General features: G+C 39.7%; 1 protein-coding gene across 1 annotated transcript in view; it reads left to right on the top strand.

Annotated features, from left to right (window-relative positions):
- The window catches only part of cul2 (cullin 2), a 57,976-nt gene that overhangs the window by 11,541 nt on the left and 18,975 nt on the right, over positions 1-27,460 (top strand). The window contains exons 3-8 of the mRNA XM_034168118.1: positions 1,234-1,336; positions 1,453-1,547; positions 19,446-19,551; positions 21,646-21,728; positions 22,679-22,775; positions 26,221-26,331. Coding sequence (XP_034024009.1) covers positions 1,234-1,336; positions 1,453-1,547; positions 19,446-19,551; positions 21,646-21,728; positions 22,679-22,775; positions 26,221-26,331 — 595 coding nt within the window. The remainder of the gene's footprint in view (positions 1-1,233; positions 1,337-1,452; positions 1,548-19,445; positions 19,552-21,645; positions 21,729-22,678; positions 22,776-26,220; positions 26,332-27,460) is intronic.

Below are 27,460 nucleotides of genomic sequence, written 5' to 3'. Positions count from 1 at the left end.
TACTTGAACAACTATTGTAGTTCACATTGACATTACAAATGGCACCTGACAGCAAAAAGGACAACCCTGAAGAGAGAATGGAGAAATTCAACAAATGCAGACGCTTCCACAATGACCCACTGCAAGGTACATTAACATGTAGTCTTGCTCTGTAGTAGTATGTACAAAATACAGTTGCAGTATCTCATTCCTTTTGAAGATGAAATGAGGTGGTTTTAATTAATGACGTTTCATCTCCAATGGATTTACACAATGTAGTGGCTCAGTCAGCACCTTCTGCTTGTTGCATCTTATGGCATTATAGAATGTAAGTCCTTTTTATAAATTGTTGTTTGGTGCTTCTCTGATCAGTTATTGGGCTGCTTTAAGATCCTTTTTTTAATATATGATGAAAAGTGAGCTAACCAAACAAATGTTCTCTCGCAATGAAATTTCTTACAGGATGCTTTTATCCAGTTCAAGTAACAGGAATACCCTGAACACAAGTCCTTTGTATCATGAAAATTGTTCCAGTCCAGAAATATTAAGATTATCATGTACACAACCAGTCAATGCTTGGACACTTTTGACTGCTCCTGTAGATGTGTACATTTTCTTTTCCCCTGCCCTTGCCACACATGACCAGTAGCCACAAACAAATGTAGGCAAAGCCACCCAGCTTTTTCTTTTGCGGGGATGGGCAAATCAAACAGTCATGATGTTTGTTTGTAGCATGGCCCAAGCAGAGGGTCACCCCCTTGAGTCTGGTCCTGCTTGAGGTTTCTTCCTCAGAGGGAGTTTTTCCTTACCCACTGTTGCTCTGGGGGTTGGTAAGGTTAGACCTACCTTGTGATTCGCTTTGAGGCAACTCTGTTGTGATTGGTGCTATATAAATGAAAATAAATTGAAAATTAAATATGGTTTGTCTTGCCTCACTTTGATGAATTAGTTATTTGAGAAATATTTAATATGAAGTTAAAATGAAGAGCTTTTCAGTAAAGTATCTGCAATTCCTTTAATTAATTTGAATCCAGGTCTGAAGCTAAATTTGAGTTTCTTTTTTTTTTCTTTTTTAACAAAATCACAGATTAACCTCAATGTTACAAAATATACAGGTTATATAAGGTATATAAGTTACAAAGATATCTGTTTGCTATACAAGATCTCTCTATCTGCTGTATAAACAATATGTTCCAGGAATCTGCAGTGTCTTTTGTGTTTGTCCTACTGATTTTTCCTGAACCTTGATTCTAGCGACATTTATGCACTGTGTGTTGCATACCCAGAACCACTGGGTGAACGATTGTACACAGAGACCAAAGTGTTTCTTGAGAACCATGTTCAGCAGTTGTACAAGGCAAGTGCAAAAAACAAAACAAAAAAAAAAAAACAAGGCGTAAAGAAAATGAGATTCTCTTTTGTTTTATTACAGTTATGCTTCTTCCCATATTAACTATGTTTTGTGTGTATTAGAAAGTACTGGAGTCGGAGGAGAAAGTTTTGGTGATGTATCACAGGTACTGGGATGAATACAGCAAAGGAGCTGACTACATGGACTGTCTGTACAGGTAATTTTTTTTTTTTTTTTTTTTTTGATGTTCAGTGATTTAATTGGCATATTAATCTTCTAATGCAGCTGCCCCTCCACTGCATTTTCCCCTCCTGCTCTGGGTTTTTTCACAAGCTGGAAGGTCATGGGATCACCTTCCTACCCTTTCTGTGTGGAGTTTGCATGTTCTCCTGTGTCTGCGTGGGTTCCTCCACAATCAAAAACATGCTATTTAGGGTCTGCTCCTTTCTCTACCCCTGACCAAGGCAGTGTCTCTACATCTGGAGTTGGTCCCTGGGTGCCAGACTGGGGCTGCCCACTGCGTCTAGTGGTTGGATTGTGTCTCACTGTAATTGGGATAGGTTGAAGGTAGAGGACAAATTCCGTTGTATGTATGCACAATTAGGGCTGGGTGATATGACTTAAAATTCATATCAGGATATAAATTGAATCCCTTCATGTAACAGTATATATCATCATATAAATTTGAGTGTAAAAGTTATAATGGAAGTGTTTCTGAATGGCTCATATAGTCCCTTTGCAAAGCCAAATTGATGAAAATAAACAAAAAAAAAACAACAATCAAAAACCAAAACAGATATAATTAATTTTGAGCGCCTGATTCTCTGACTTGTTAGACATGTATTTTGTGCATTGGAATGATCTCATTTTACCGTTCCTGCTTCTGTCCAGCAGGTGGCAGTGTTAGTTTGTCTGCTTTTGGTGGTTTTGTCCAGAAAGACTTCGGAGACACCGGCATGTGGGTTGATGATCCTGATTGGCTCATGTCGTGGGGTTCCACCAATGATAAAGCAAAAGGCGTGTTTTTTTTTTCTCTGCTCTCCTACCCTGGGATGGAGCTCTCAGCTCAGTTGCATGAGGAAATGTGAGACTGTTTACGGTGGCTTTCTGCAAATATGACCATAAAATTCACAAAAAAAATGCGGAAATTATTCATCATAATTCAGGTTATAGTAGGCCTATTAACATAATTTTAAAAACTCGTATAAAGCTTGAAGTGTGCACTTTTAAAATGCATTGACTGAGTCTGGTGAATTTAATGGGACAGTTGCTTAATTCGTTCATGTGACTTTTACATGACTGAATTCAGTCAGGCGACTCCAGGGGGTTAAAATAATTAATAATTTTACACTCAAATAAGGAAAAGATTTAATCTGCAGAGGTGGAGATTAAAGCACTAACTGCAGCCTTTTCCAGTCGTTCAGAGTCACTGAGGAAGATACGATGACGTCATCAACAAGCATTACTGCGATTGGCCGGTGGAGTCTAAATCTCTACTGTGGGCCAAATTAATACCGTGAACTGAATATATCGTTTATATCGCCCACCCCTATGTGCAGTGACAAATAAAAAGATGATGGAGTTTCCTATCAATTCAACAGATAAGAGGTAGACAATGACAAATAAAAAATAATTATTATTATCTCCCTCTTCACTCATAGAAGCTTTTCTTCTGCTGTGTTTTCGTGCAGAAACAACTTTCTCTTTCCCTGGAGGTTCGGAGTCTTGTCCACCGAGAAATGCGTGTGCTTGGCTCAGCGCAGAGACGATGCAGTGCACACTTGCTAATCTGGATGATCTCAGCGGTGCATAGCCATGATTGTCTCCATTTTTTTTCTTGTGGAAAAAGGCCAAATATTAACAGGGCTGTGAAAACTCCGCGGATCCGCGGAATTCCGTGGATTTCATCATGGGGAGGGGTGCGGGAGTGTCAGTGTTGTACTCTTTAATCGTGATCATTACTGAATTTTTAAAATGTTTATCACAAAGCATTCTCTTTTTTACGACATCATGCAAGTTTTATAAGTCCGTGGACACTGATCTGTGTGTTACAGATACAAATCAGTTTCCTCGGATCCGCGGAGTTTCGAGGAAAATAAATGCCACTCAAAGCCTGGCTGTTACGACGTTGTCTGGTGGTTGCTGCGGTGACGCTGTGTGGCTCCTGTGCGAAGCTAGCTGAACGTAGCATGTGGACATCGCAAACTTTTAGAACTTTCAAGTTTTTAAAAGAAGAATTTTGCAGCATGTCTGTGTCACGGAGCGACATCAGACAGAGCGAAGATGGCAAGAAAGACGTTTTGAAAAAGTGTGATAAGGACAAGAATCCGTGGAATTGTTGCTGGCTTCATCAACATACCTGAAAGATAAACGGGAAAAGCGAACTGGTAAGAATTTTTTCTCTCTCTGGAAAATAAACATTGTGCTGTTCAAACAGGATTTCAGAAAAGATTATGTGCCTTTTTTTCTTTCATTAATCTAGACTTTCTTTGATTGAAAAAAAGACATTGTGGCTTTGAATGAATTTAGGCTACATGAATTTACACAGCAATGTAAATTAGTTTTTATTAATGTATACTTTTTTCATGGGAAAAAAGACGTGGCTTTGAGTGGATTTACAGGAATTTACACAAGAATGTGTGGCTTTTTATTATTAGGTATGTTATTGATATTTTACCCTGATTTTTTTTTTTTTTAATATTCTCCAATCTACCCCCTGCAAATTTTCCTTTGATTTCACAATTTTCATTTCACAGCCCTGTATTAAGCATTTTATATATAATCTCTAAATATGTGCATTTTACCCCATCACTCACAAGGTAATAACTCCTAGAAGCAAGTTACTCGGCACTTACCTCTATCCACTCCTTTGTTTTGCTTTTTAAACTTATAATTCTGCACTTTAACCATCTTTTTGGTTCTGCTGTTGTAGCTATGTTGAATGGTGAGTTAATAAGAACATCGGGTACATCTTCTGGGTCCAAAATCAGCTTACAAAGTACCATATCTCACTTTGTTTAAGGTGCGTTTACACATAAGTAAGACGCGTTACGAATGTCATTTTTCTGTCATTCGTCACACATTCCTGACATTCTTAATGTGACTTAACGCATCTGAATAGGTTTCTTAATAATGCATGTTGGTGCGTGTATTTGTGGAGTGTGTTTTTGGCTGTCAAAAAATCTTCCACGAATGTCACACACCACCCTCATTTTGTCTCTTGTTGTGGAGGTCACTGAGCGTGTTAATCCGTCTTGATGAGTAGTGATCCTTAATAGAACGTGACAACGTTCGTAGTGGTTCCTGTGACGGTTCTTGGAGCCCAGACTGTCACACGTTATTACGAAATGACACGGAAACTATCAGGTTTTGACACGACTTGTAACACGGCATCACATTTCACTGCGCACCACGACGAATCAGTTTTCTGTCACGTGCGCATAATTAAACTCGGCTCCACAGTGTTCAGTTTGATGCAGTATGCCGAAGAGGAACAGTGACGCGAAGTCAAGTGTTGTTCCTCAGTTCCTGCTGATGCTCCTCAGGACGCTCCCGCAGGTGTTCCACCTGCTGTTGTAACCGATGAGCGGGAGAACGAGTCTGAGCCAGAGGAACCAAAGGAGCGAGAGGAGACTCACGTGCAGCCAGACATCTCTGCACCTCCTCCAGTCCGGCGGAGGAAGAAGCGCGCGCACAATTAAACCCTGCTGCACCGCATTCAGTTTGATTGCTGACACCATGTCGGCTAAAAGTCTCATTTCAGTGCTCTTCAGCGTGCTCCTGCAGGTGTTCCACCTGCTGCATGTGCCTGATGTTTGGGAAAACGCGCAAGACGAGAGCCGCATGAAGCCACACATCTGGCTCTGTCCTCCTCCTCCTCTCTGCACCACCCATGGCACAGAGCCCAACTATGCAGTCACAAAGTTCTTCTAAAAAACTGGAGTGATCTGACTTCAGTTGGATGAATATGGGTGCGTCTGTGGAGACAATTCACCTCGTTCACAACGTGACAGAACTTAACGATGCACTGTTACGCACAATAGCGCGCAACAACGCGCAACATTATTCTTGACCGTGCGTATGGTTCCTGATAATTCTCCAGCAACATGTGCCATTATCGTAAATGTGTGGTAACGTTGCAGCAGTTCTGAGGACACCTGACGCCTCTGTCCCGATCATCACATTCGTGATAGTGGCCAAGAATGTGTACTTCGTGGCATTCGTGACTTGTCGTCGTTATGTGTAACCGCAGCATTACATCTGTGGATGCCAGCTGTAGGCATACACACTATCCATGATGCATGGCCCGAGGGCTACTTCCGGGCATGCACACTGACACATGCAATCCCCCCCCCCCACAGATCCTGTATAACATTGCCCGAATCATGCAAGTCCAGTTTTTCTGTGGTGTGAATGTGGATTATTTGCAAAGTTTACATACTAAATGTGATTTTTGTGACACCGTGACTGCGTTAATTTGGATGCAGTTGCAATAAAATCAAGGTCTGATTGGATGAAACACCTGCAGCTCCGTGCTCACACAGCCTGTTTAAAAAAACAACAAAAACACAACAAACAAAAAAAAAAAAACAGCCTCACGACGAGATGAGCTCCCGTTGCAGAGCACACTGTGCTTCCGTGGTTTTTACAGGCATTTTTAAGAAAATTCACTGATACTGTTCATGTTGCAATTTAATTCAACAATTAAGTATTTTAAAATATTCTGCAAAACATTTGGAAATCTTGTTCTTATTCAGGACCACAGACAAAAGTTCCTTATTTTCATTAGTCATTAAGTTATTATAATGGACATCTTTTTTGATGGCACAGTATCTCAGAATAAGTACTTTTGCTGATATTTTCATAGTCTGTAATTCTAAGATGAATGTAGAATTTATTACTTTATTTTCTCTTGTCAAATATTGAACATTATTATCACTTTACAGAGGCGTTGCTGGGCTGGTAGTGTAGATTTACGTCGACGCTACCTGGCTATACCCGCCCGCTGTGCCTAAACAAATGACGTCATAGTGCGCACGCAGCCCAAGAACTGTCTGCAGAGGGGAAAAAAAAAACTGTCCGCAGAGGAAAAGATAAAAAGGCGAGAAGTGTGTGTCGGTCCCAATATGGATATTCCGGATGATTTTCTCATGGATAGTACGACAATGAACAGCAGCCAAAACAGCCAGTTTGATGAGGATGCACTGTCGATTTGGAGAGCAGCGCGCACGACCAGCCGACACGACAAAAGTTAAAGTGAGCCAACTTTTTATGGATGCATTACGTGTTGTGTAGCTCAGTAAGTGATAATAATGCAAATAAACATGCGTTTGTTGTGCAGTATGCATTTTCTGAGTTCCTCCGTCCATGCCCAGTCACCCAAAATGACAGATATTCGTTGGGCCTCTGAACATGCAGACCGCCCTCCTCAAAAGCATGTGTTGTATTATTACTGTTGAAACATGACTTGCTATAGTAAGTCCCCTTTGAGGCAGATTTGCATTAGAGTAGATTTTCACTCCTGTCCCACACACCACAAAAAAAATCTTGTCCAGTGCCAATCCTGGGCCAGAGTATTTAAAAAAAAAAAAAAAAAAAAAAAAAAAAAAAAAAATCTCCTGGTAAAATGACTCAGGATAAATCTTCCAAGGTGTGTCAGTGCCATAAAAATAAAAGAAGAGACAGAGCACAAGAAAAATAGGGTTACAGTGACTACAAATTAAAATTTGTTGGCCTTTTGGAAAAAGTTTCATTAGATAGAAGGGATTTACAGTTGAAATTAAGTAATAAAAAATCTGACCTTTGCAATTATAAATTATAGTAGCGCATTTTCTCTTTATTCACTTATCATATTTATAATTATTTAAGTAACCTTACCAGGCCGACATTACAAGATTTTAATGTTGTCTTACCCTGCTCTTTTAAAGTGTGTGACATGGGTCTTTGTGTCCCTAAACAGCTTTATGATGCTTCTGCTGGTCACTGGGTTGGCCTCCTCATACAAGTGGTCAAATACATGTTTTAAGGTCAAGTTGATATTATGCCCAGCACAGGAGAGTTGGACATAATCCTTGAATGCTTCTATCACGTTTGAGCCATTATCTGGCACAAAGACAGAGTCCTTGCTCAGGATGCCAAATATATGTTAGGTTAAAAAAGAAAAAGACAAATAGAAGCCCAAATAGAATGATTAACAATCATATAATTGCATAGAGAAACTTTTCAATAAATTTATAGTACAATATTAGGACAAACATTCTGTGTTAACACACACATGCTTAATGCATATATCAGCACAGGAGGATACTAAGATAAAAAAAAATGGAGAAACACATTTTAAAAAGTTAGAATTTATATAAAATGATTTCCTTTATCAAATGAAGAAATACTGCCTCTGCTATTAAGGGAGGATGACACAGAGAGCAGCAAATAACTGGGTATTAACCCCTGTTGCCTGACTTGTGCCAAATGCTTCGGCGACAAAACATCGCTTTATTCGGCAGATTTAGCGGCGTTTTTATCCGCCTATTTGCGGATAATACAGCGGTCAAAAACTCCAGCAAAGTGCTCCACCCCTTCTACCGCGGCGGAAAACAGCCGGAACTACCGCACACTTCGGTCTACGTACTACCCGCCGACTAAACCGTCTGTGTGTAAACAGGGCTTAAGTTGCTGTCTGCTACAGACTGATGTGCAGTGAGGGTCAGTGACCCACCCACACATGCTTACTGATGGATTTATTTATATTTGTCTCTTCTTGTATTGTTCCTTCTGTAACATGATACTGTTGCACTATGTTCTTTGTTGGAATACATGTTTTCATACTTTTCCCACTTTTATGAATTGGCAATGTTTAATCTGTGTAGTTTGAAAAGAGAGGAAGAACAGATGTAGTGGCAGGAAATCTATAGATCATAGAATATTGCATGATATCAAGGTAAAATTTTTGTATTACGAAATAGTAATGGCGTGACGTAACTGATAGAGACCAGTTGTTTTATTTTTTTTCATACTCTCCTTCAGCATGATGGGAGACTGTGCATTCACACGGCAGTCTGTCTTCCACCTGCACATTATCTCTATATTTGGCTCCAATGTCGAGCAGGTCCTGTGCAGTGTTGATGAAGCCTTTCCCCTCTACCACATCAAAGGGTCTTACATCTTGGCTGCACATGCGAGCAATTTTGGTGGTCAGGCGAGACTTGCTACTCGATGGTAGTTTATGTTTGACGATTGAAGAGATGCTTAGCTGATTCTTTCTGGAATTTGTCTTGCAAGTGTGCCTCTTGAGACCACTCGTCCTTGACTCACTGGTGTTCTTGAGTATGACTAACACATTTTACAAGCAGCATACAGCAGTTAACACTGTCATACACAACTCTCCTGAAGTTCAGTAATATTTTCGACTTCCCTGCCAATTCTGGAAGTTTAATAGGTAAGTCATTACTTCTGACTTTGCGTTGCAAATCAGTTTTTGCCACATTGGTTTCTCCTCTGGTGTTTACTCCTCCATTGCTCTTCTTTGAATTCCAGCAGAAAGCAGCAGTCGGAAGCACTGCTGGCTTCTGAGTTGTGTAGTTTTTTGACTTGACGTGTTACAGTGTAGGCTTATTGAAAGAAAACTACAAAATGGCAGCACCTGTCCCACGTTGGTTGGTTCCGTGGTCCCCGTCTGCTCATGTTAACTTTTTTTTTTATCCTGTAGCGCCCAATCACGTGATTAATAGTAAAGTTGACTCCCATCCCGCGGGAATCCTGTGACCCGCGGGATTCCTGAAAATGTCAGCTTGTATCTGCATGTTGATTTGGCACAAGTTTTACACAGGATCCTTTCCTGACGCAGCGCCACATTATATGGAGAATGGGCAGGGGTGGCCTTGAAAGAGGAACCTTCTGCACTGCTCAAGTGCACTTAAAAATTTTATATATATAATATATATATATATATATATTATATATATATAGTATGGTTTAGGTTAAACCAATCCCAACCTTGAGAGATTTCTAGATGTTCAAAAATTCTGTGCGACTGATATACTTGGTAATCCTCTACTTTTTTTTGTGGTGCCTGTAATGTTTTTTTTTCTAGAAGTGTGCAGTGATGCTGAAATTTTACTACTTGTGTTCCATGGTTGTTGTTACAGACATTATAAGATACAAATGTGTGTGTGCGTGTGTGTGTGTGTATATGTATATGTGTATATATATATATATATATATATATATATATATATATATATATATATATATATATATATATATATATATATATAATACACGTGTATGTGTGGTCTCTCATGTTAAGATTACAGCAGGAGTCAATCTATCTCAAAGTCTTGTGTTCTCACCTTTAAACACATGGATAAATTCTTCTTTCTTTGCAACTCTGGTTCTAAGTAGTTTTGAAGCACGTTTCTCTCGCAATTTTAAATGTAAAGGGCCTACAGCAATAAAATAGTGCATTTTGGGGGCTGGGTTTGAATATGACATTTATTTTGAAATATAATAAGTCCAGATACCGGCAATTTTCATTGAAACTTGGAAAAATTGCGATTTTTTTTTTTTTTTTTTTTTTAACACGATTTTGTATAAAAAATAAGGCAAAATCTAAATTTAACAAATTGAAAAGGACTTATTGATGAAATGGTGTATTTTACAGTGATAAATTAGAATATGGCACTGATTTTGGAGTGTACCTGGTGCTAGATAGTAGCATTTTGCTTTGAAAATTCATAAAAATGGCGCTTTTTAAAGTGCGATTTTGGTAAGTGGCATCCATATATCCATGAAAAGCTGTGATACTAAGTGATGCCCACTTCCAAAAAGGGACCCAATCTTTTCTTTAAAAAAAAAAGAGAAACTGGACAATGTCTTCGCATAGTAACATTTCAGAAATCTTAAATGTAAAGAATAATGCAAAATGTTAGTAAGTAAGGTATACAAGTTATATTAATCGTCAGTATGACCAAGTCTATTATTAATTACCACTATGCTAGTAATCACAAACAACCCTGAGTAAGTGTTGCACAAAAGGGATATAATATTTGCGGGAACAAAACAAATTATGAATAGAAGTGCAACTTTCAAAAACTTCAATAGCAGAATAACAAAAGTAACATGACATATTACAAACAACATCTTAGCACTAAAGTAGAGAAGCTTGAATCTTCGACTGGCCTGGGTTGCTTGCTTGCCAGTCGAAGATTCAAGCTTCTCTACTATGGAAACCACCTGGACAACTGAGAGCCTACACAGAAACATCTTGGTACTAAAGTAAACCTGAAGACTTAACGTAATTGTGCTTAAAAGTTTGTATGATCCCGAAAGACTTCCCTTTGTTATGACTAAAGAAGTGCAAGCAGTCAGCTTTACTCTTGTTCAGTGGCATGAACTCTCAGCTGATGACCTGGCCTCTGATACAGGCCATCCTCCTCTCATGAGAACAGACATGAGATGCGCCTCTGTGGACATCTGATTGCACCACTCCACAGACTAGGTATGAGGTGCCCATGCTGGCATTTCCATGGGCTTGGTGCACAAACCTCTTGATGTCAGCTGACAGGTCAGAGGAGGCTCACTGGTGTCTGTGTCCCACTTTGAGCTAACAGTCAGTGTTAGTTTTACACTGGTGATTTTGCTGTGTATGTAGACTCCTATAATAAACTCCACTATCTTCTCCAGTGTCTTCAAGTTAGCACCTTTGAGTCCATGCTGTACTCAAGATTTAACTTGCTCCAGCATAGACACAGAGTATAAGGCACATCCATTTTAATGTATCAATGACGTGTAATCAAACAGATAGTTCAGAAGTTGACCATAGTATGAGAGGATAGCACTGCTTGTATTAAACTAGGATTATCACACAAACAGTCCTTTGAACATCAATACACCAATTAAGGAGCCAACCAACCAACCAACCAACCAGGCTGCTAACCAACCAACTAGGTACTCTTAAAGTAGACCTGCATGAATAAATGTGGTCAGATTTCAGAAAGAAATAGCTGATATGTATTTATAAGACCCTTGTGAATGCAGTAAAGTAAATCTGTAAGCCCAAACTTGTAATTCAGCGGCGAATCTCGTTTTAAAAATGACAAATTTACAGCTAAAATTTAGCCCTCTGTGAAAACAGTTTGTACAGCCGTATCACTTCCATGCGTCAGGGACAAGACGGCGCGCTCCGCCTTCAGTCCGATCCCGCATTGAAATTGATTTTATCTGTTAGTAATGTTACTTATACACGTCCTGGTTTCAACATCCAAAAGTAAGCTGCAATGAATGTGAGATACATATCTGTGTGCTCAGATCAGCGACGACATTGACAGCGGGCGCCGTTCTTCCCTCCCGCTCTCTGCCTCCGCTGCGCTTATTAAGTCTGCGGGCTCGTTAACGAGCTCGTTAACCGCCGATGCGGGCCACTCACACTGCCGTGTCTGCTTTGCAGCCGGCATCACCTCTCTGTCTACTGAATGGAGCTGCCAGCACACTTGGCACAAGTCCTGAGATTACGCTCGCTGTTTTAATGCGAAGCGGCCGGTACACCTGTTGCTGCAAGGACAGACTTCTTGCTGCAAAATCCACAGCACCGCACGTCTCGGCAATCGGAGCCCAGAGCTCCATGGACGCTTTTCAAGCACAAATAAAAGAAATGTGTACTCCAAAAAACGTGCTGCAAGACAATATGAAGTTTTAAAAAAGTACACTCAACAAAAATACAACCCCTGGCAAAAATTATGGAATCACTGGCCTCGGGTGATGTTCATTCAGTTGTTTAATTTTGTAGAAGAAAAGCAGATCACAGACATGACACAAAACTAAAGTCATTTCAAATGGCAACTTTCTGGCTTTAAGAAACACTATAAGAAATCAAGAAAAAAAGATTGTGACAGTCAGTAACGGTTACTTTTTTAGACCAAGCAGAGGAAAAAAATATGGAATCACTCAATTCTGAGGAATAAATTATGGAATCACCCTGTAAATTTTCTTCCCCAAAACTAACACCTGCATCAAATCAGATCTTCTCGTTGACATTGACCCTATGCCATGACATTGACCCTATGTGTCTTTTTGCAGGGAATGTTTTCACAGTTTTTGCTCTATGGCAAGATGCATTATCATCTTGAAAAATGATTTCATCATCCCCAAACATCCTTTCAATCGATGGGATAAGAAAAGTGTCCAAAATATCAACGTAAACTTGTGCATTTATTGATGATGTAATGACAGCCATCTCCCCAGTGCCTTTACCTGACATGCAGCCCCATATCATCAATGACTGTGGAAATTTACATGTTCTCTTCAGGCAGTCATCTTTATAAATCTCATTGGAATGGCACCAAACAAAAGTTCCAGCATCATCACCTTGCCCAATGCAGATTCGAGATTCATCACTGAATATGACTTTCATCCAGTCATCCACAGTCCACGATTGCTTTTCCTTAGCCCATTGTAACCTTGTTTTTTTTCTGTTTAGGTGTTAATGATGGCTTTTGTTAGCTTTTCTGTATGTAAATCCCATTTCCTTTAGGCGGTTTCTTACAGTTCGGTCACAGACGTTGACTCCAGTTTCCTCCCATTCGTTCCTCATTGTTTTGTTGTGCATTTTTTTCGATTTTTGAGACATATTGCTTTAAGTTTTCTGTCTTGACGCTTTGATGTCTTCCTTGGTCTACCAGTATGTTTGCCTTTAACAACCTTCCCATGTTGTTTGTATTTGGTCCAGAGTTTAGACACAGCTGACTGTGAACAACCAACAATCTTTTGCAACATTGCGTGATGATTTACCCTCTTTTAAGAGTTTGATAATCCTCTCCTTTGTTTCAATGACATCTCTCGTGTTGGGAGCCATGATTCATGTCAGTCCACTTGGTGCAACAGCTCTCCCAAGTGTGATCACTCCTTTTAGAGGCAGACTAACGAGCAGATCTGATATGATGCAGGGTGTTAGTTTTGGGGATGAAAATTTACAGGGTGATTCCATAATTTTTTCCTCAGAATTGAGTGATTCCATATTTTTTTCCTCTGATTGGTCTAAAAAGTAACCGTTACTGACTGCCACAATCTTTTTTCTTGATTTCTTATAGTGTTTCTTAAAGCCGGAAAGTTGCCATTTGAAATGACTTTAGTTTTGTGTCATGTCTGTGATCTGCTTTTTTTTCTACAAAATTAAAAGCTGAATGAACATCCTCCGAGGCCGGTGATTCCATAATTTTTGCCAGGGGTTGTATAAACACAACACTTTTGGTTTTGCTCCCATTTTGTATGAGATGAACTCAAAGATCTAAAACTTTTTTCCACATACACAATATCACCATTTCCCTCAAATATTGTTCACAAACCAGTCTAAATCTGTGATAGTGAGCACTTTCTCCTTTGCTGAGATAATCCATCCCACCTCACAGGTGTGCCATATCAGGATGCTGATTAGACACCATGATTAGTGCACAGGTGTGCCTTAGACTGTCCCAATAAAAGGCCACTCTGAAAGGTGCAGTTTATCACACAGCACAATGCCACAGATGTCGCAAGATTTGATGGAGCGTGCAATTGGCATGCTGACAGTAGGATGTCAACCAGAGCTGTTGCTCGTGTATTGAATGTTCATTTCTCTACCATAAGCCGTCTCCAAAGGCGTTTCAGACAATTTGGGAGTACATCCAACAGCCTCACAAACCGCAGACCATGTGTAACCACACCAGCCCAGGACCTCCACATCCAGCATGTTCACTTCCAAGATCGTCTGAGACCAGCCACTCAGACAGCTGCTGAAACAATTGGTTTGCATAACCAAAGAATTTATGCACAAACTGTCAGAAACGTCTCAGGGAAGCTCATCTGCATGCTCGTCGTCCTCATCGGGTCTCGACCTGACTCCAGTTTGTCGTCGTAACCGACATGAGTGGGCAAATGCTCACATCGCTGGCGTTTGGCACGTTGGAGAGGTGTTCTCTTCATGGATGAATCCCGGTTCACACTGTCCAGTGCAGATGGCAGACAGCGTGTGGCGTCGTGTGGGTGAGCGGATTTTCCTGATGTCAATGTTGTGGATCGAGTGGCCCGTGGTGTGGGGTTATGGTATGGGCAGGCGTCTGTTATGGACGAAGAACACAGGTGCCTTTTATTATGGCATTTTGAATGCACAGAGATACCGTGACGAGATCCTGAGGCCCATTGTTGTGCCATACATCCAAGAACATCACCTCATGTTGCAGCAGGATAATGCATGGCCCCATGTTGCAAGGATCTGTACCAATTCTTGGAAGCTGAAAATGTCCCAGTTCTTGCATGGCCGACATACTCACCGGACATGTCACCCATTGAGCATGTTTGGGATGCTCTGGACCGGCGTATACGACAGCGTGTACCAGTTCCTGCCAATATCCAGCAACTTTCGCACAGCCATTGAAGAGGAGTGGACCAACATTCCACAAGCCACAATTGACAACCTGATCAACTCTATGCGAAGGAGATGTGTTGCACTGCATGAGGCAAATGGTGGTCACACCAGAAACTGACTGGTATCCCTCCCCAAAAACAAAACTGCACCTTTCAGAGTGGCCTTTTATTGTGGACAGTCTAAGGCACACCTGTGCACTAATCATGGTGTCTAATCAGCATCTTGATATGGCACACCTGTGAAGTGGGATGGATTATCTCAGCAAAGGAGAAGTGCTCACTGTCACAGATTTAGACTGGTTTGCGAACAATATTTGAGGGGAACTGGTGATATTGTGTATGTGGAAAAAGTTTTAGATCTTTGAGTTCATCTCATACAAAATGGGAGCAAAACCAAAAGTGTTGCGTTTTATATTTTTGAGTGTAGATCATTCCGTATAAGACAAGAAAAAGGTGCAGATGCAAACTGACGTAAATCCACAAATTACAATTGGCGCAATGCATGCTGGGAGAGGGTCTTGTCTGTGACGTCTCGGCAGCGTCCCTGATGAGAGGGACAATTTGCGGAGGACTAAATGTTAGCTGTAAATTTGTCATTTTCAAATGAAGATTTCTCTGTTGAATGACAGATCTGGGCTTGCAGATTTACTTTACCACATTCAGAAGGATCTCATGTGTAAATGTAAGTCATTTTTTGTTCAAAAAATCTGACTGCATTTTTTTTCAATGCAGGTCTCCTTTAAGTTTTTCTGACAAACAAATTCTACCTAGAATAGGTAATCTGTGTTCCATAGCTGTATCATTGTATCACACTATGTTCACCCATATACAATATACACATAACATAATTTGTATTATTCATGGACCTAAAATACATCTTATAATTGTGTATATGCACATGACTTTGCATCCTCATAACTTATCACATATGGCAACATCATGCTACGATTTTGTGAAAAATGGCTATTTCTACAAATTTTCAAAGTAAAATATGCTAAACATGATGTGATTTAATTTTGAAGGCCATATTTATGTTCAGCATGCAAAAATGCACTATTATATTGCTCAGGTCTTTTCAATTTCAGAAATTTTTGAAATTCAACCATAATTTGACACTCCCTATTAAGACACTACACGGGACATTTCCAGCTCACTTCTCCTGCTCCAGGCTAAAGTGGCTGCATTATACAGCCTGATGGCACAAGGGACAAAACAGTTCTTCAGTCTCTGTGGAGCACCTCACTGAGAGGAATCTGTTGTTCATGGTGCTTCTCTGCTGAGAGAAGACTGAGTTCAGGGGGTGGTCTTGATTGGACAGAATTGCCCTGATCCTGGACAGCATCCTCTGTTCCACCGCCTTCTCCACAGAGTGCAGACGCAGTCCAACCACAGAGCCTGCCTTCTTTATAAGCCGTTTCAGCCTGCGAATGTCCTTTTTATTTCCTCTATTCTATTTCTAAGGGCATATGGCACCCAAAATAAAGCACAAATGGCAGTATTTTTTCATAATTCTTTTTTATTTAGAAAATTCAGCTAATTTGACATTTTATTTGCTAGAGTATGCACTTTAACTGATAATCCATAGCAGATGTAGGCCTGGATCTTGGAGTTGTAGTGGGTCTGGCATGTTTTGCATTCCACCCCGCCAGCCCTTTGGTGTTTTTGTATCATTTGCAGATTTTGTGTATTTTTCTTTTTTTCTTTTTTTTTGAAGTGTTATTTGTATATTTTATTTATATCTTGCACATGTGGTTTGGTTATATACTGCTGTGTTTATGCTATAAAATAAATAATTTAATCACAAAAACTTGATTAATTCGGTCGTGCTGAAAGTTACAAAATTTCATTTGCTAAGGCCTCGTAACTTAATATTTGTGATTGTGATTTCCATCAGCTTTTAGCTTCTCTGTGCCAGTGTAAAAACTGTCCTGTTTGACAGCACTCTTTGGATTAACCAACACAGAATACAATGAGAAAATCCAAGGAGCTCAGTGCAGGTCTGAGAAAGATGAACGTTGATTTAGACAAGTATCATATCACTTACGAGGTCTGTTAGAAAAGTATCCGACCTTATTATTTTTTTCAAAAGCCATATGGATTTGAATCACGTGTGATTGCGTCAGCCAAGCTTGAACCCTCATGCGCATGCGTGAGTTTTTTCATGCCTGTCGGTTGCTTCATTCACCTGTGAGCAGGCTTTGAGTGAGGAGTGGTCCACCCCTCTCGTTTTTTTTTATTGCGAATAAATGTCTGAACGATTTGGATCTTTGCTGCATCAATTTTTTTCCAGAAACTGTAAGAGACCTCCAGGTGGACACCGTTCGAAAAATTAATACGGCTTTCAGGGACGATTTTATGGGGATTAAACAGATTAAGGGGTGTTACTGCCCCTTTAAGGACGGCCCACAACTGCTGAGAGCGCGGCGCGCTCCCAGCGCCGATGGACAGGCTGACACCCCGCACAAACAACCAGATCATTTCCAACATGAAAGCTTTGTTGATCCGCGACCTCGTCTGTCTTTCACAAAAAGGCAGAAGATGTGGACGTCAGCACTTTTTCCGGCACATTCCACAGTTACAGGAGTTTTTTTTCATGGAAAAAGAAGCCGAGTGACGCGCCACGGAGCCGTTCATTACGTGGGACAAAACCACCTCGGTGTTGGTCTCACAGGACGGCTTAAAGGTGGATTTCAGATGGATTCCGGTTGCTTTCCAGTCGTGTGATTATCTGATTGTGATTGTGCATGAGCTGGACATGCCAGAACATGTCCTGTGAGGCTTCATCACGGCGTTTCTTTTCGCCATGCAGCTCCGCCGCGACGCGCGGAATTCCTCCGCCTTTGTTCCTCTTTCCATGACAAAAACTCCTGTAATAGTGAAATGTGCCGTTCATTTCTAAACTGGACGCTGTCTTGATCTGGTATGTCCTCTAACTAGCACAGGAATTGTGAAAAGACGTGGACATCAGCACTTTTTTCCGGCACATTAAGACAGACGTGTGGAGGAGTTCTGCGCGTCGTGGTGCAAGCCGCTCGGCGCAAAGAAACGCCGTGATGAAGCCTCACGGGACATGTTGGGGGCTTGTCCAGCTCAAGCTCAATTTCTCGGATATTCACACGACAGAAAAGCAACCGGAATCCCGTCTGAAAGCCGTCCTGAGAGACCAACACCGAGGTGGTTTTGTGCCGCGTCAACGCGGCACGGTGGCGCATCCCTTGGCTTCTTTATCCATGAACAAAAAAAACCTCCTGTAACGGTGGAAGGTTCCGGGAAAAGTGCTGACGTCCACATCTTCTGCCTTTTTGTGAAAGTCCAGACGAGGTCCCGGATCAACAAAGCTTTCACATTGAAATGATCTGGTTGTTTGTGCGGGGTGTCATCCTGTCCATCGGTGCTGGGAGCGCACTGCTGGGAGCGCACTGCGCTCTCAGCATTTGTGGGCCGTCCTTAAAGGGGCCAGTAACACCCCTTAATCTGTTTAATCCCCATAAAATCGTCCCTGAAAGCCATATATTTTTTGAACGGTGTCTACCTAGAGGTCTCTGACAGTTTCTGACAAAAAATTGATGCAGCAAAGCTCCAAATCATTCAGACATTATTTGCCAATAAAAAATAGACAAGAGGGGTCGACCACACCTCACTCAAAGCCTGCTCACAGGCGAATGAAGCAACCGACAGGCATGAAAAAACTCACGCATGCGCACGAGGGTTCAAGCTTGTCTGACGCAATCACACGTAATTCAAATCCATATGGTTTTTGAAAAATAATAAGGTCGGATACTTTTCTAACAGACCTCGTAAGTGACATGATGCCCATTTTCTTATGATATGTCTTATGATATAGGATTATATGTCCATTTTCTTGAGCCACTTGGGTGCCTAGGGAGACTTCCCATGGGATAAAAAAAAAAAAAGAAAAGCTTTTCAACCTACCATCCCTGGTTCTCAAGACCAGGCACCTAAGTGGCTCTGCTCTTCTATTCTACTCTTCTCTTCTCTTTTTTTTTTTTTAGATATTTAGATATACCTTAGTATACACTAGTAGAGTTCTACCATAGAATTAGAATGTATTATAAGAAGCCATACCTTACTGATTTTCATGAATCGGAATTTGCTAAAATGCCAGTGACACTGTCTACTGTCAAGTGAGTTTTACATCACCATGGAGAGACTTCAATCCAAGAAAGTACAAATGCTCAATTGCAAAGAAAATGAAAAAAAGAAAAAGTAATTTTGTACAAAATAGCTGAAATAAAAATAAATAAATGCAACAGCTTTGTTCAGGATATTTCCCTCACCAGTTGAAAGCTCAGATGGTAAAACATATAACAATAATAATTAATGACCTGGATTTATAGAACGCTTTATAAGTTGGATTATTCATTCACTGGCACATTCATACACAGTGGTGGTGGTAAGCTACTAGTGTAGCCACAGCTGCCCTGGGGCAAAATGACGGAACTGTGGCTGCTATTCTGCGCCTCCGACCCCTCCGACCACCACCCCATTAATACACAGGCAAGGCATATGAATGAATTACATTAATTATCCGGTGAGGTGTAAATGGCTTCAGATGGAGGATTGTTTTGGTCAGGTTCTGTTCTCTGCCATTTTGAGCTGGAGATGTAATGATGGATTCACATCGTATCTGATCTCTATTTAAAAGTCTTCACATGTAATTGACTTACTGCTGTCTCAACCTCCCCACCCTCTGCTTAAGGTACCTTAACACTCAGTTCATCAAGAAGAACAAACTCACAGAAGCAGATCTACAGTACGGTTACGGGGGAGTGGACATGAATGAGCCACTGATGGAGATTGGAGAGGTACAGACTGTTTTAGTCCAACTGTTACTCTATTTTGAGTTATGTTCTAGAGTTAATTTCGTCAAGCAAGACAAGACGAAATATCTTCGGCAACGATCATTTTTTTCATGACTACAAGGAGATGACGACGACACCGTGTCTGTTGTAAATGCTAAGACTAAATTAGCATACATTATTGTTGACGAAAAAAGACAAGACTAAAATGTTTTGCATGAAATAAAAACTCAAAGAAAATCTCCAAGCTCCAACATTTTCCAAGCTCTTATGCTTGGAAAATGTTTCCAAAATGTGTTGCATCAAGCAGCTCATGCTGACACCTTCCTGACACAAAACCATCAAGGCTGGATGCAGCATATAAAATGTGTTACAGTGCATTCCAAAAATTCAAACAATTCTTTTTTCCTTTTTTTTCTTTTTTTTTTTTTTTTTCTTTTTTAAACATCTCCATTTTGTTTGATTCTGCTTGCTGCGTCTGGTCCTCCTCCTCCTGTCTACAGGACGTGTCAGCCTGCCGTGTGTTTGAGCATAGATCTGTAAAGACCAGTAGAGTGGACGCCAGTGTGCAGAAAATTAACTAATGTTTTCTTACAAACTAGGAACCTAAAAGCCAAAACGTTCGTGTTTAATAACTCCATGTTTAAGACAATGGCACTGAATTACATTACACATCGGTGGATGACTCAAAATTAAATAAATGATAAACCTGCTGCAGAGTAAATCCATCCAACATCAGTGACAAAGATTTACTGAAAAAAAAAAAGGTTAGATTTACACTCTGTCCTACAGTCTTAATGTCTGATTAGCTCACTTAGGCTCAGATTACAGATACTGCGTATATTTTGGAATACAGTGGCAAACGCTACATCCATCCAATATCAGTTGGGCAGCACAGTCTTGTTTGAGGGTGGACGCTAAAGGGTTAAAATATGACGCATATTATGCAATAATCCTACATCCAGGGACAGCCCTCATCTGTCCCTTTTGGAAACATGGCACTTTCTCTGAGTTTTTGGGCAAATTACACAGCAAACAAAGTGAAATGCAAAGAAAAAGTGACGATGTGGTGGAAAGTGGGACACGTGTTGCGGTTTGTTTATGACCGGAGCTCAAACATGTCAAGGCGGTTGTGCAGGCGAGAGAACGCAGCTAGTCTGACTAGCTGTGTAGGCTAACACTTAACAACACGACGTCTCCCATTTGCCTCGTCTTCCCTTCACCACTGGAAACCAAAGAAACTGTACTTTTCACGACCTGCTTCGGTGATTGCAGTGGGAAAACAAAACAGTACACCATTTTCCTGTGTGAAGTGATGCTGTGTTTGTGTTGCGCAACGGGAGGTTGTCCCCAGAATCCCACAATATCACGCAGGGGCTAAAACAAGACTGCGCTGCCCTATTAGTCTTTAACATTATTTATGACTAATATAACAATAACATGAATATGAAGTGTGCATCATATTTAAATGAAATTGGCTCAGTTGTGGTTCTTACAGTAGATAAAAACATTACAAGTCTAGAATTTTTTTTTTTTTTTTTAAATTCTGCTTTGCGTTAATAAATTTCCAGCCAATTTTGGATGTGTAAATAGAATAAGTAGATCCAGCAAATGTTTCCTTTCAAAAGGCCTGCACCCCTACAGCGCTGTGGGTTTACAAGAAAACAGAATGTCTAATTGTATCTGACAAGAACCTTGCAGTTGGAAAAGACCACAAACCATCAACAATTCAACAAATGTATTTTGTCAGATAATGATAGCATGCACTATTTCAGATGTGTGAAACACTATCTTGACTGAAATGGTAATCCAAAATGATCAGTTTGTTTTTTTTTTTTTTTTTTAATCAAAAAGACTAAAATGTCTTTAACTGAAATGAGACTAAAATACATTCAGTTCTTTTTGACTAAAATTAACAGATATTTAGTAGACTAAAACATGACGAAATAAAAATGGTATGCGATTGACTAACGGGTGACAAAATTAACGCGATTGTGTTCTGCATATCAAGATTACACCGCATACCCGAATAGAAAGTTTAACACCAGGATGCACAATTATAATATGCTGTATGTTCCTTTCTTTCTTTGTAAATTGCAGTTGGCGCTTGATATGTGGAGGAAACTAATGATTGAGCCCCTGCAGGCTGTCCTGATCCGGATGCTACTGAACGAAATCAAGAAGTCAGTGTTGTAACACAAGCTGAGTCAATAGAAATATTTTTCTGAAGTCTTTGTTTTTTGCTGCACTTTCTACTTCAGTTTTGTACTTCCATAATTGTCATTTCTGACTGGTTATATCATGTCTATCTTTAAGAAGTATTATTTGATTGTCTGGTGTTGATACGTTCACTCAGTTGAATGTCTGCACATATGGTATGACTGCGATATATTATTTAACATGTGGTTTTAAAACATGGTGCTACTGTTAGGGTACTGATAATTGTATGAAGGTACCTTGGCACTTGCACAAATTTGATCTGCTCAGTGATACGCAATCTGCCGTGCCAAAGAGTAAACGCGTTGTAAACTGTGTGTGGCTGCGTGTAAATGCGCAAAGACACTTTTGAAATGTTCAGAATCTCTGGCATGCATTAATTTTACACTTGAATATTGCGCAAACAATTCAAAAACACTGTGTCACTGCGTCAGTGCAACGTATCACAGCGCAGCTCATCTGAACGATTATGACAATATGTTAAATCTATAATAAACATAATTAAGAAGGAATGAAAATGCAACTGGTTTACCAAGCCATTACAATGTAAATATTACAAATAATTTACCTTTGAGATAATTCCAAATGTGTTCTCCACGTCATGAAGCACACAACAACAGCTGCAGAAAAGTCCTCTGTGATTTCGGAGCAGTTAGAGGTGGTTTCATCAGCCAGGTTTTGAGAGAAAATAATTAATCTGCTATGCAGTTTTTTTTTTTTTATGGAGCACAGCATCCAGCAGAACACAGTGGGTCACATTGGCGCAATGAATTGAGCGGCAGTGCAGGGGTTAAATGTGTAAAAGTGTCAAGGTGCCTTGACTGTTGTAGGGGATCAGTGAACTGATTTTTTTTTTTTTTTTTCTGAGCAATATAATTGGGATTCCTGTTATTTCTGATTGCCATGTGTCCTTCAGTGACCGATGTGGTGAGAACCCCAACCAGAAAGTTATCCATGGGGTCATCAACTCCTTTGTTCATGTGAACAGTACAAGAAGAAGTTTCCCACTAAAGGTGAGTAGATTGTGTGTGTATATGTATGTATGTGTGTGTGTATATATATATATATATATATATATATATATATATATATATTATGGAATCACCGGCCTCGGAGGATGTTCATTCAGTTGTTAATTTTGTAAAAAAAAAAAAAGCAGATCACAGACATGACACAAAACTAAAGTCATTTCAAATGGCAACTTTCTGGCTTTAAGAAACACTATAAGAAATCAGGAAAAATAATTGTGGCAGTCAGTAAAGGTTACTTTTTTAGACCAAGCAGAGGGAAAAAAATCTGGACTCACTCAATTCTGAGGAATAAATTATGGAATCACCCCTGTAAATTTTCATCCCCAAAACTAACACCTGCATCAAATCAGATCTGCTCGTTAGTCTGCATCTAAAAAGGAGTGATCACACCTTGGAGAGCTGTTGCACCAAGTGGACTGACATGAATCATGGCTGCAACACGAGAGATGTCAACAGAAACAAAGGACAGGATTATCAAACTCTTAAAAGATGGTAAATCATCACGCAGTGTTGCAAAAGATGTTGGTTGTTCACAGTCAGCTGTGTCTAAACTCTGGACCGAATACAAACAACATGGGAAGGTTGTTAAAGGCAAACATACTGGTAGACCAAGGAAGACATCAAAGTGTCAAGACAGAAAACTTAAAGCAATATGTCTCAAAATCGAAAATGCACAACAAAACAAATGAGGAACGAATGGGAGGAAACTGGAGTCAACGTCTGTGACCGAACTGTAAGAAACCGCCTAAAGGAAATGGGATTTACATACAGAAAAGCTAAATGAAAGCCATCATTAACACCTAAACAGAAAAAACAAGGTTACAATGGGCTAAGGAAAAGCAATCGTGGACTCTGGATGACTGGATGAAAAGTCATATTCAGTGATGAATCTCGAATCTGCATTGGGCAAGGTGATGATGCTGGAACTTTTGTTTGGTACCGTTCCAATGAGATTTATAAAGATGACTGCCTGAAGAGAACATGTAAATTTCCACAGTCATTGATGATATGGGGCTGCATGTCAGGTAAAGGCACTGGGGAGATGGCTGTCATTACATCATCAATAAATGCACAAGTTTACGTTGATATTTTGGACACTTTTCTTATCCCATCAATTGAAAGGATGTTTGGGGATGATGAAATCATTTTTCAAGATGATAATGCATCTTGCCATAGAGCAAAAACTGTGAACACATTCCTTGCAAAAAGACACATAGGGTCAATGTCATGGCCTGCAAATAGTCCGGATCTTAATCCAATTGAAAATCTTTGGTGGAAGTTGAAGAAAATGGTCCATGACAAGGCTCCAGCCTGCAAAGCTGATCTGGCAACAGCAATCAGAGAAAGTTGGAGCCAGATTGATGAAGAGCACTGTTTGTCACTCATTAAGTCCATGCCTCAGAGACTGCAAGCTGTTATAAAAGCCAGAGGTGGTGCAACAAAATACTGGTGATGTGTTGGAGTGTTCTTTTGTTTTTCATGATTCCATAATTTTTTCCTCAGAATTGAGTGATTCCATATTTTTTTCCCTCTGCTTGGTCTAAAAAAAGTAACCGTTACTGACTGCCACAATTTTTTTTTCCTGATTTCAACTTCCACCAAAGATTTTCAATTGGATTAAGATCCGGACTATTTGCAGGCCATGACATTGACCCTATGTGTCTTTTTGCAAGGAATGTGTTCACAGTTTTTGCTCTATGGCAAGATGCATTATCATCTTGAAATATGATTTCATCATCCCCAAACATCCTTTCAATTGATGGGATAAGAAAAGTGTCCAAAATATCAACATAAACTTGTGCATTTATTGATGATGTAATGACAGCCATCTCCCCAGTGCCTTTACCTGACATGCAGCCCCATATCATCAATGACTGTGGAAATTTACATGTTCTCTTCAGGCAGTCATCTTTATAAATCTCATTGGAACGGCACCAAACAAAAGTTCCAGCATCATCACCTTGCCCAATGCAGATTCGAGATTCATCACTGAATATGACTTTCATCCAGTCATCCACAGTCCATGATTGCTTTTCCTTAGCCCATTTTCTGTTTAGGTGTTAATGATGGCTTTCATTTAGCTTTTCTGTATGTAAATCCCATTTCCTTTAGGTGGTTTCTTACACTTCGGTCACAGACGTTGACTCCAGTTTCCTCCCATTCGTTCCTCATTTGTTTTGTTGTGCATTTTCGATTTTTGAGACATATTGCTTTAAGTTTTCTGTCTTGACACTTTGATGTCTTCCTTGGTCTACCGGTATGTTTGCCTTTAACAACCTTCCCATGTTGTTTGTATTTGGTCCAGAGTTTAGACACAGCTGACTGTGAACAACCAACATCTTTTGCAACATTGCGTGATGATTTACCCTCTTTTAAGAGTTTGATAATCCTCTTCTTTGTTTCAATTGTCATCTCTCGTGTTGGAGCCATGATTCATGTCAGTCCACTTGGTGCAACAACTCTCCAAGGTGTCATCACTCCTTTTTAAATGCAGACTAACAAGCAGATCTGATTTGATGCAGGTGTTAGTTTTGGGGATGAAAGTTTACAGGGTGATTCCATAATTTATTCCTCAGAATTGAGTGAGTCCATATTTTTTCCCTTTGCTTGGTCTAAAAAAGTAACCATTACTGACCGCCACTATTTTTTTTTCTTGATTTGTTATAGTGTTTCTTAAAGCCAGAAAGTTGCCATTGAAATGACTTTAGTTTTGTGTCATGTCTGTGATCTGCTTTTTTTTTTACAAAATTAAACAACTGAATGAACATCCTCCGAGGCCAGTGATTCCATAAAATGTTCGAATAAGTTCTCATCTCAAAAACTTGTGTACGATCAAAAAGTGGTAACATTTTATTGGTCCAGTCCATTGAGATTGGTTTCAACATCCAAAACTTGTAAGAGGTCTTTATGTTAAAGAGAGGTAGCAAGTGGACATAAATTAACGAGGCTGCAATGTTTGGAAATACATTGCGATGGGATGTTTTGTCTGATGTGAGTGAAAATCTATCATACAAAATCCGTTGTGTATACGGTGTTTATTACATGGAAAACCATATAAGGACATTTGCTTTTGTGCAGTGACTGTGAGTATCCGTTTTATACAAAAACCGTTGAGGCGAGTTTCGCTATGTGTGTGTGTGTGTGTGTGTGTGGGTATATATATATATATATATATATATATATATAATATATATATCTATATATATAATATATATATATATATATATATATATATATATATATATATATATATATATATGAATTGTGATTGATGACAAAATATCTCATTTGTTTGTGGTCATGATGAACACATGTCCAACAACTTTCACTTTATTCTTCTTTCAACAAGATACAGGTATTCATGTAAGTCTGAGTTTATTTATATACACTAATCACATGTGCTTCTCTTTCTTTTTATGTATTGCAGTTTTATCAGGAAATCTTTGAGGGGCCATTTCTTATCAAAACAGGAGAGTATTATAAACAGGAAGCCTCCAATCTACTTCAAGAATCCAACTGCTCACAGTATATGGAGAAGGTAGCTACAGACAGCAGCCAAAACCAGTGTGCATGCATTAATTTTAAAGACAGAAATCTGGACCTTTTTACACACACACACACACACACACACACACACTGGGGGTGTTACAATTCAGTTCACATCACGGTTCAGTACAAGTAAAATTTTTGGAAAGTCTTCAATTATTTATTGAAAATACACCTTTATTCATGTGGATGAACTGTTTTGGTGCTAAAAATGGGTTTCCAATGTAAAATCTAATATATAAAGCTGACTGTGTGTGCATGGTCGCTATGCACAGTCACAATAATTAAGCAATCAACACCAAGCTTACTGTGGTGACTGGGGGCACCAAGAGGGAGGTCACTGGGTCCTCCCTCTAGGTTAAAAATGTACGTGCGTGAACAGACCCACATGCACAGTGTCAGAGTTGAAATCTGTAAAAGGCAACTCAGTTAACTAAACACAAAGAATGATCACGCCAGAGACTGATTTCATTTCCTGATCAGGGAGAGCCAGTGTGACCCCTCGTAACTGTCCGTCAGTCAGCTCTGAAGGGCCCGCCCACTTTGCTCCTGAATTTAAACACACAGACATATTACAGAACAATATACAAGGCACAGCTGTGTTTCTTCAGTCAATTCATTTTGTATCACTTTGCACCTGGGAAGGCGCTCTGCAGTCTTGCTCAGACAGATAGTAATTGTTCTTCAAATTGAAACATTACAGCGCCAGCCTCGAACTAGTGTATAGGCTGTGCTATTCTCTGCTCAAGGGTGAAATATTAATCTGTTCTCGACAAAAACATAGCTTTAATAAAACAATCTGCAAATTCATTCACCAACAAATGTTACTTTTCTCTGTGTTCAGCTTTCAGCAAAAGAACAAGTGTTATTTTCTCATGGGAGCAGTTGTAATGATTACTCAACAGTTTAGTTTATGTTATTGTTTTAACAATGAGTGATTATTTAGAAGAATAGTGGTGCATGAACTCTTACACATGCATATATGTATATATGGAAAACAGAGAACAGAATCAAAACAAGATGAAAGGCAGTTCAAAGTAAAGGCATCAAAGTAAAGACAAAGACATTAATATTTGATAATATTGACAATATATAGAAAACTCTATCACGGAGTATAACAA

This window comes from Thalassophryne amazonica, chromosome 1, assembly GCF_902500255.1.
Source record: "Thalassophryne amazonica chromosome 1, fThaAma1.1, whole genome shotgun sequence".
In the NCBI taxonomy this organism is placed as follows: Eukaryota; Metazoa; Chordata; class Actinopteri; order Batrachoidiformes; family Batrachoididae; genus Thalassophryne; species Thalassophryne amazonica.
Note: the sequence above shows the minus strand (reverse complement) of the source record. Positions and strands in the feature narration are given on the sequence as shown.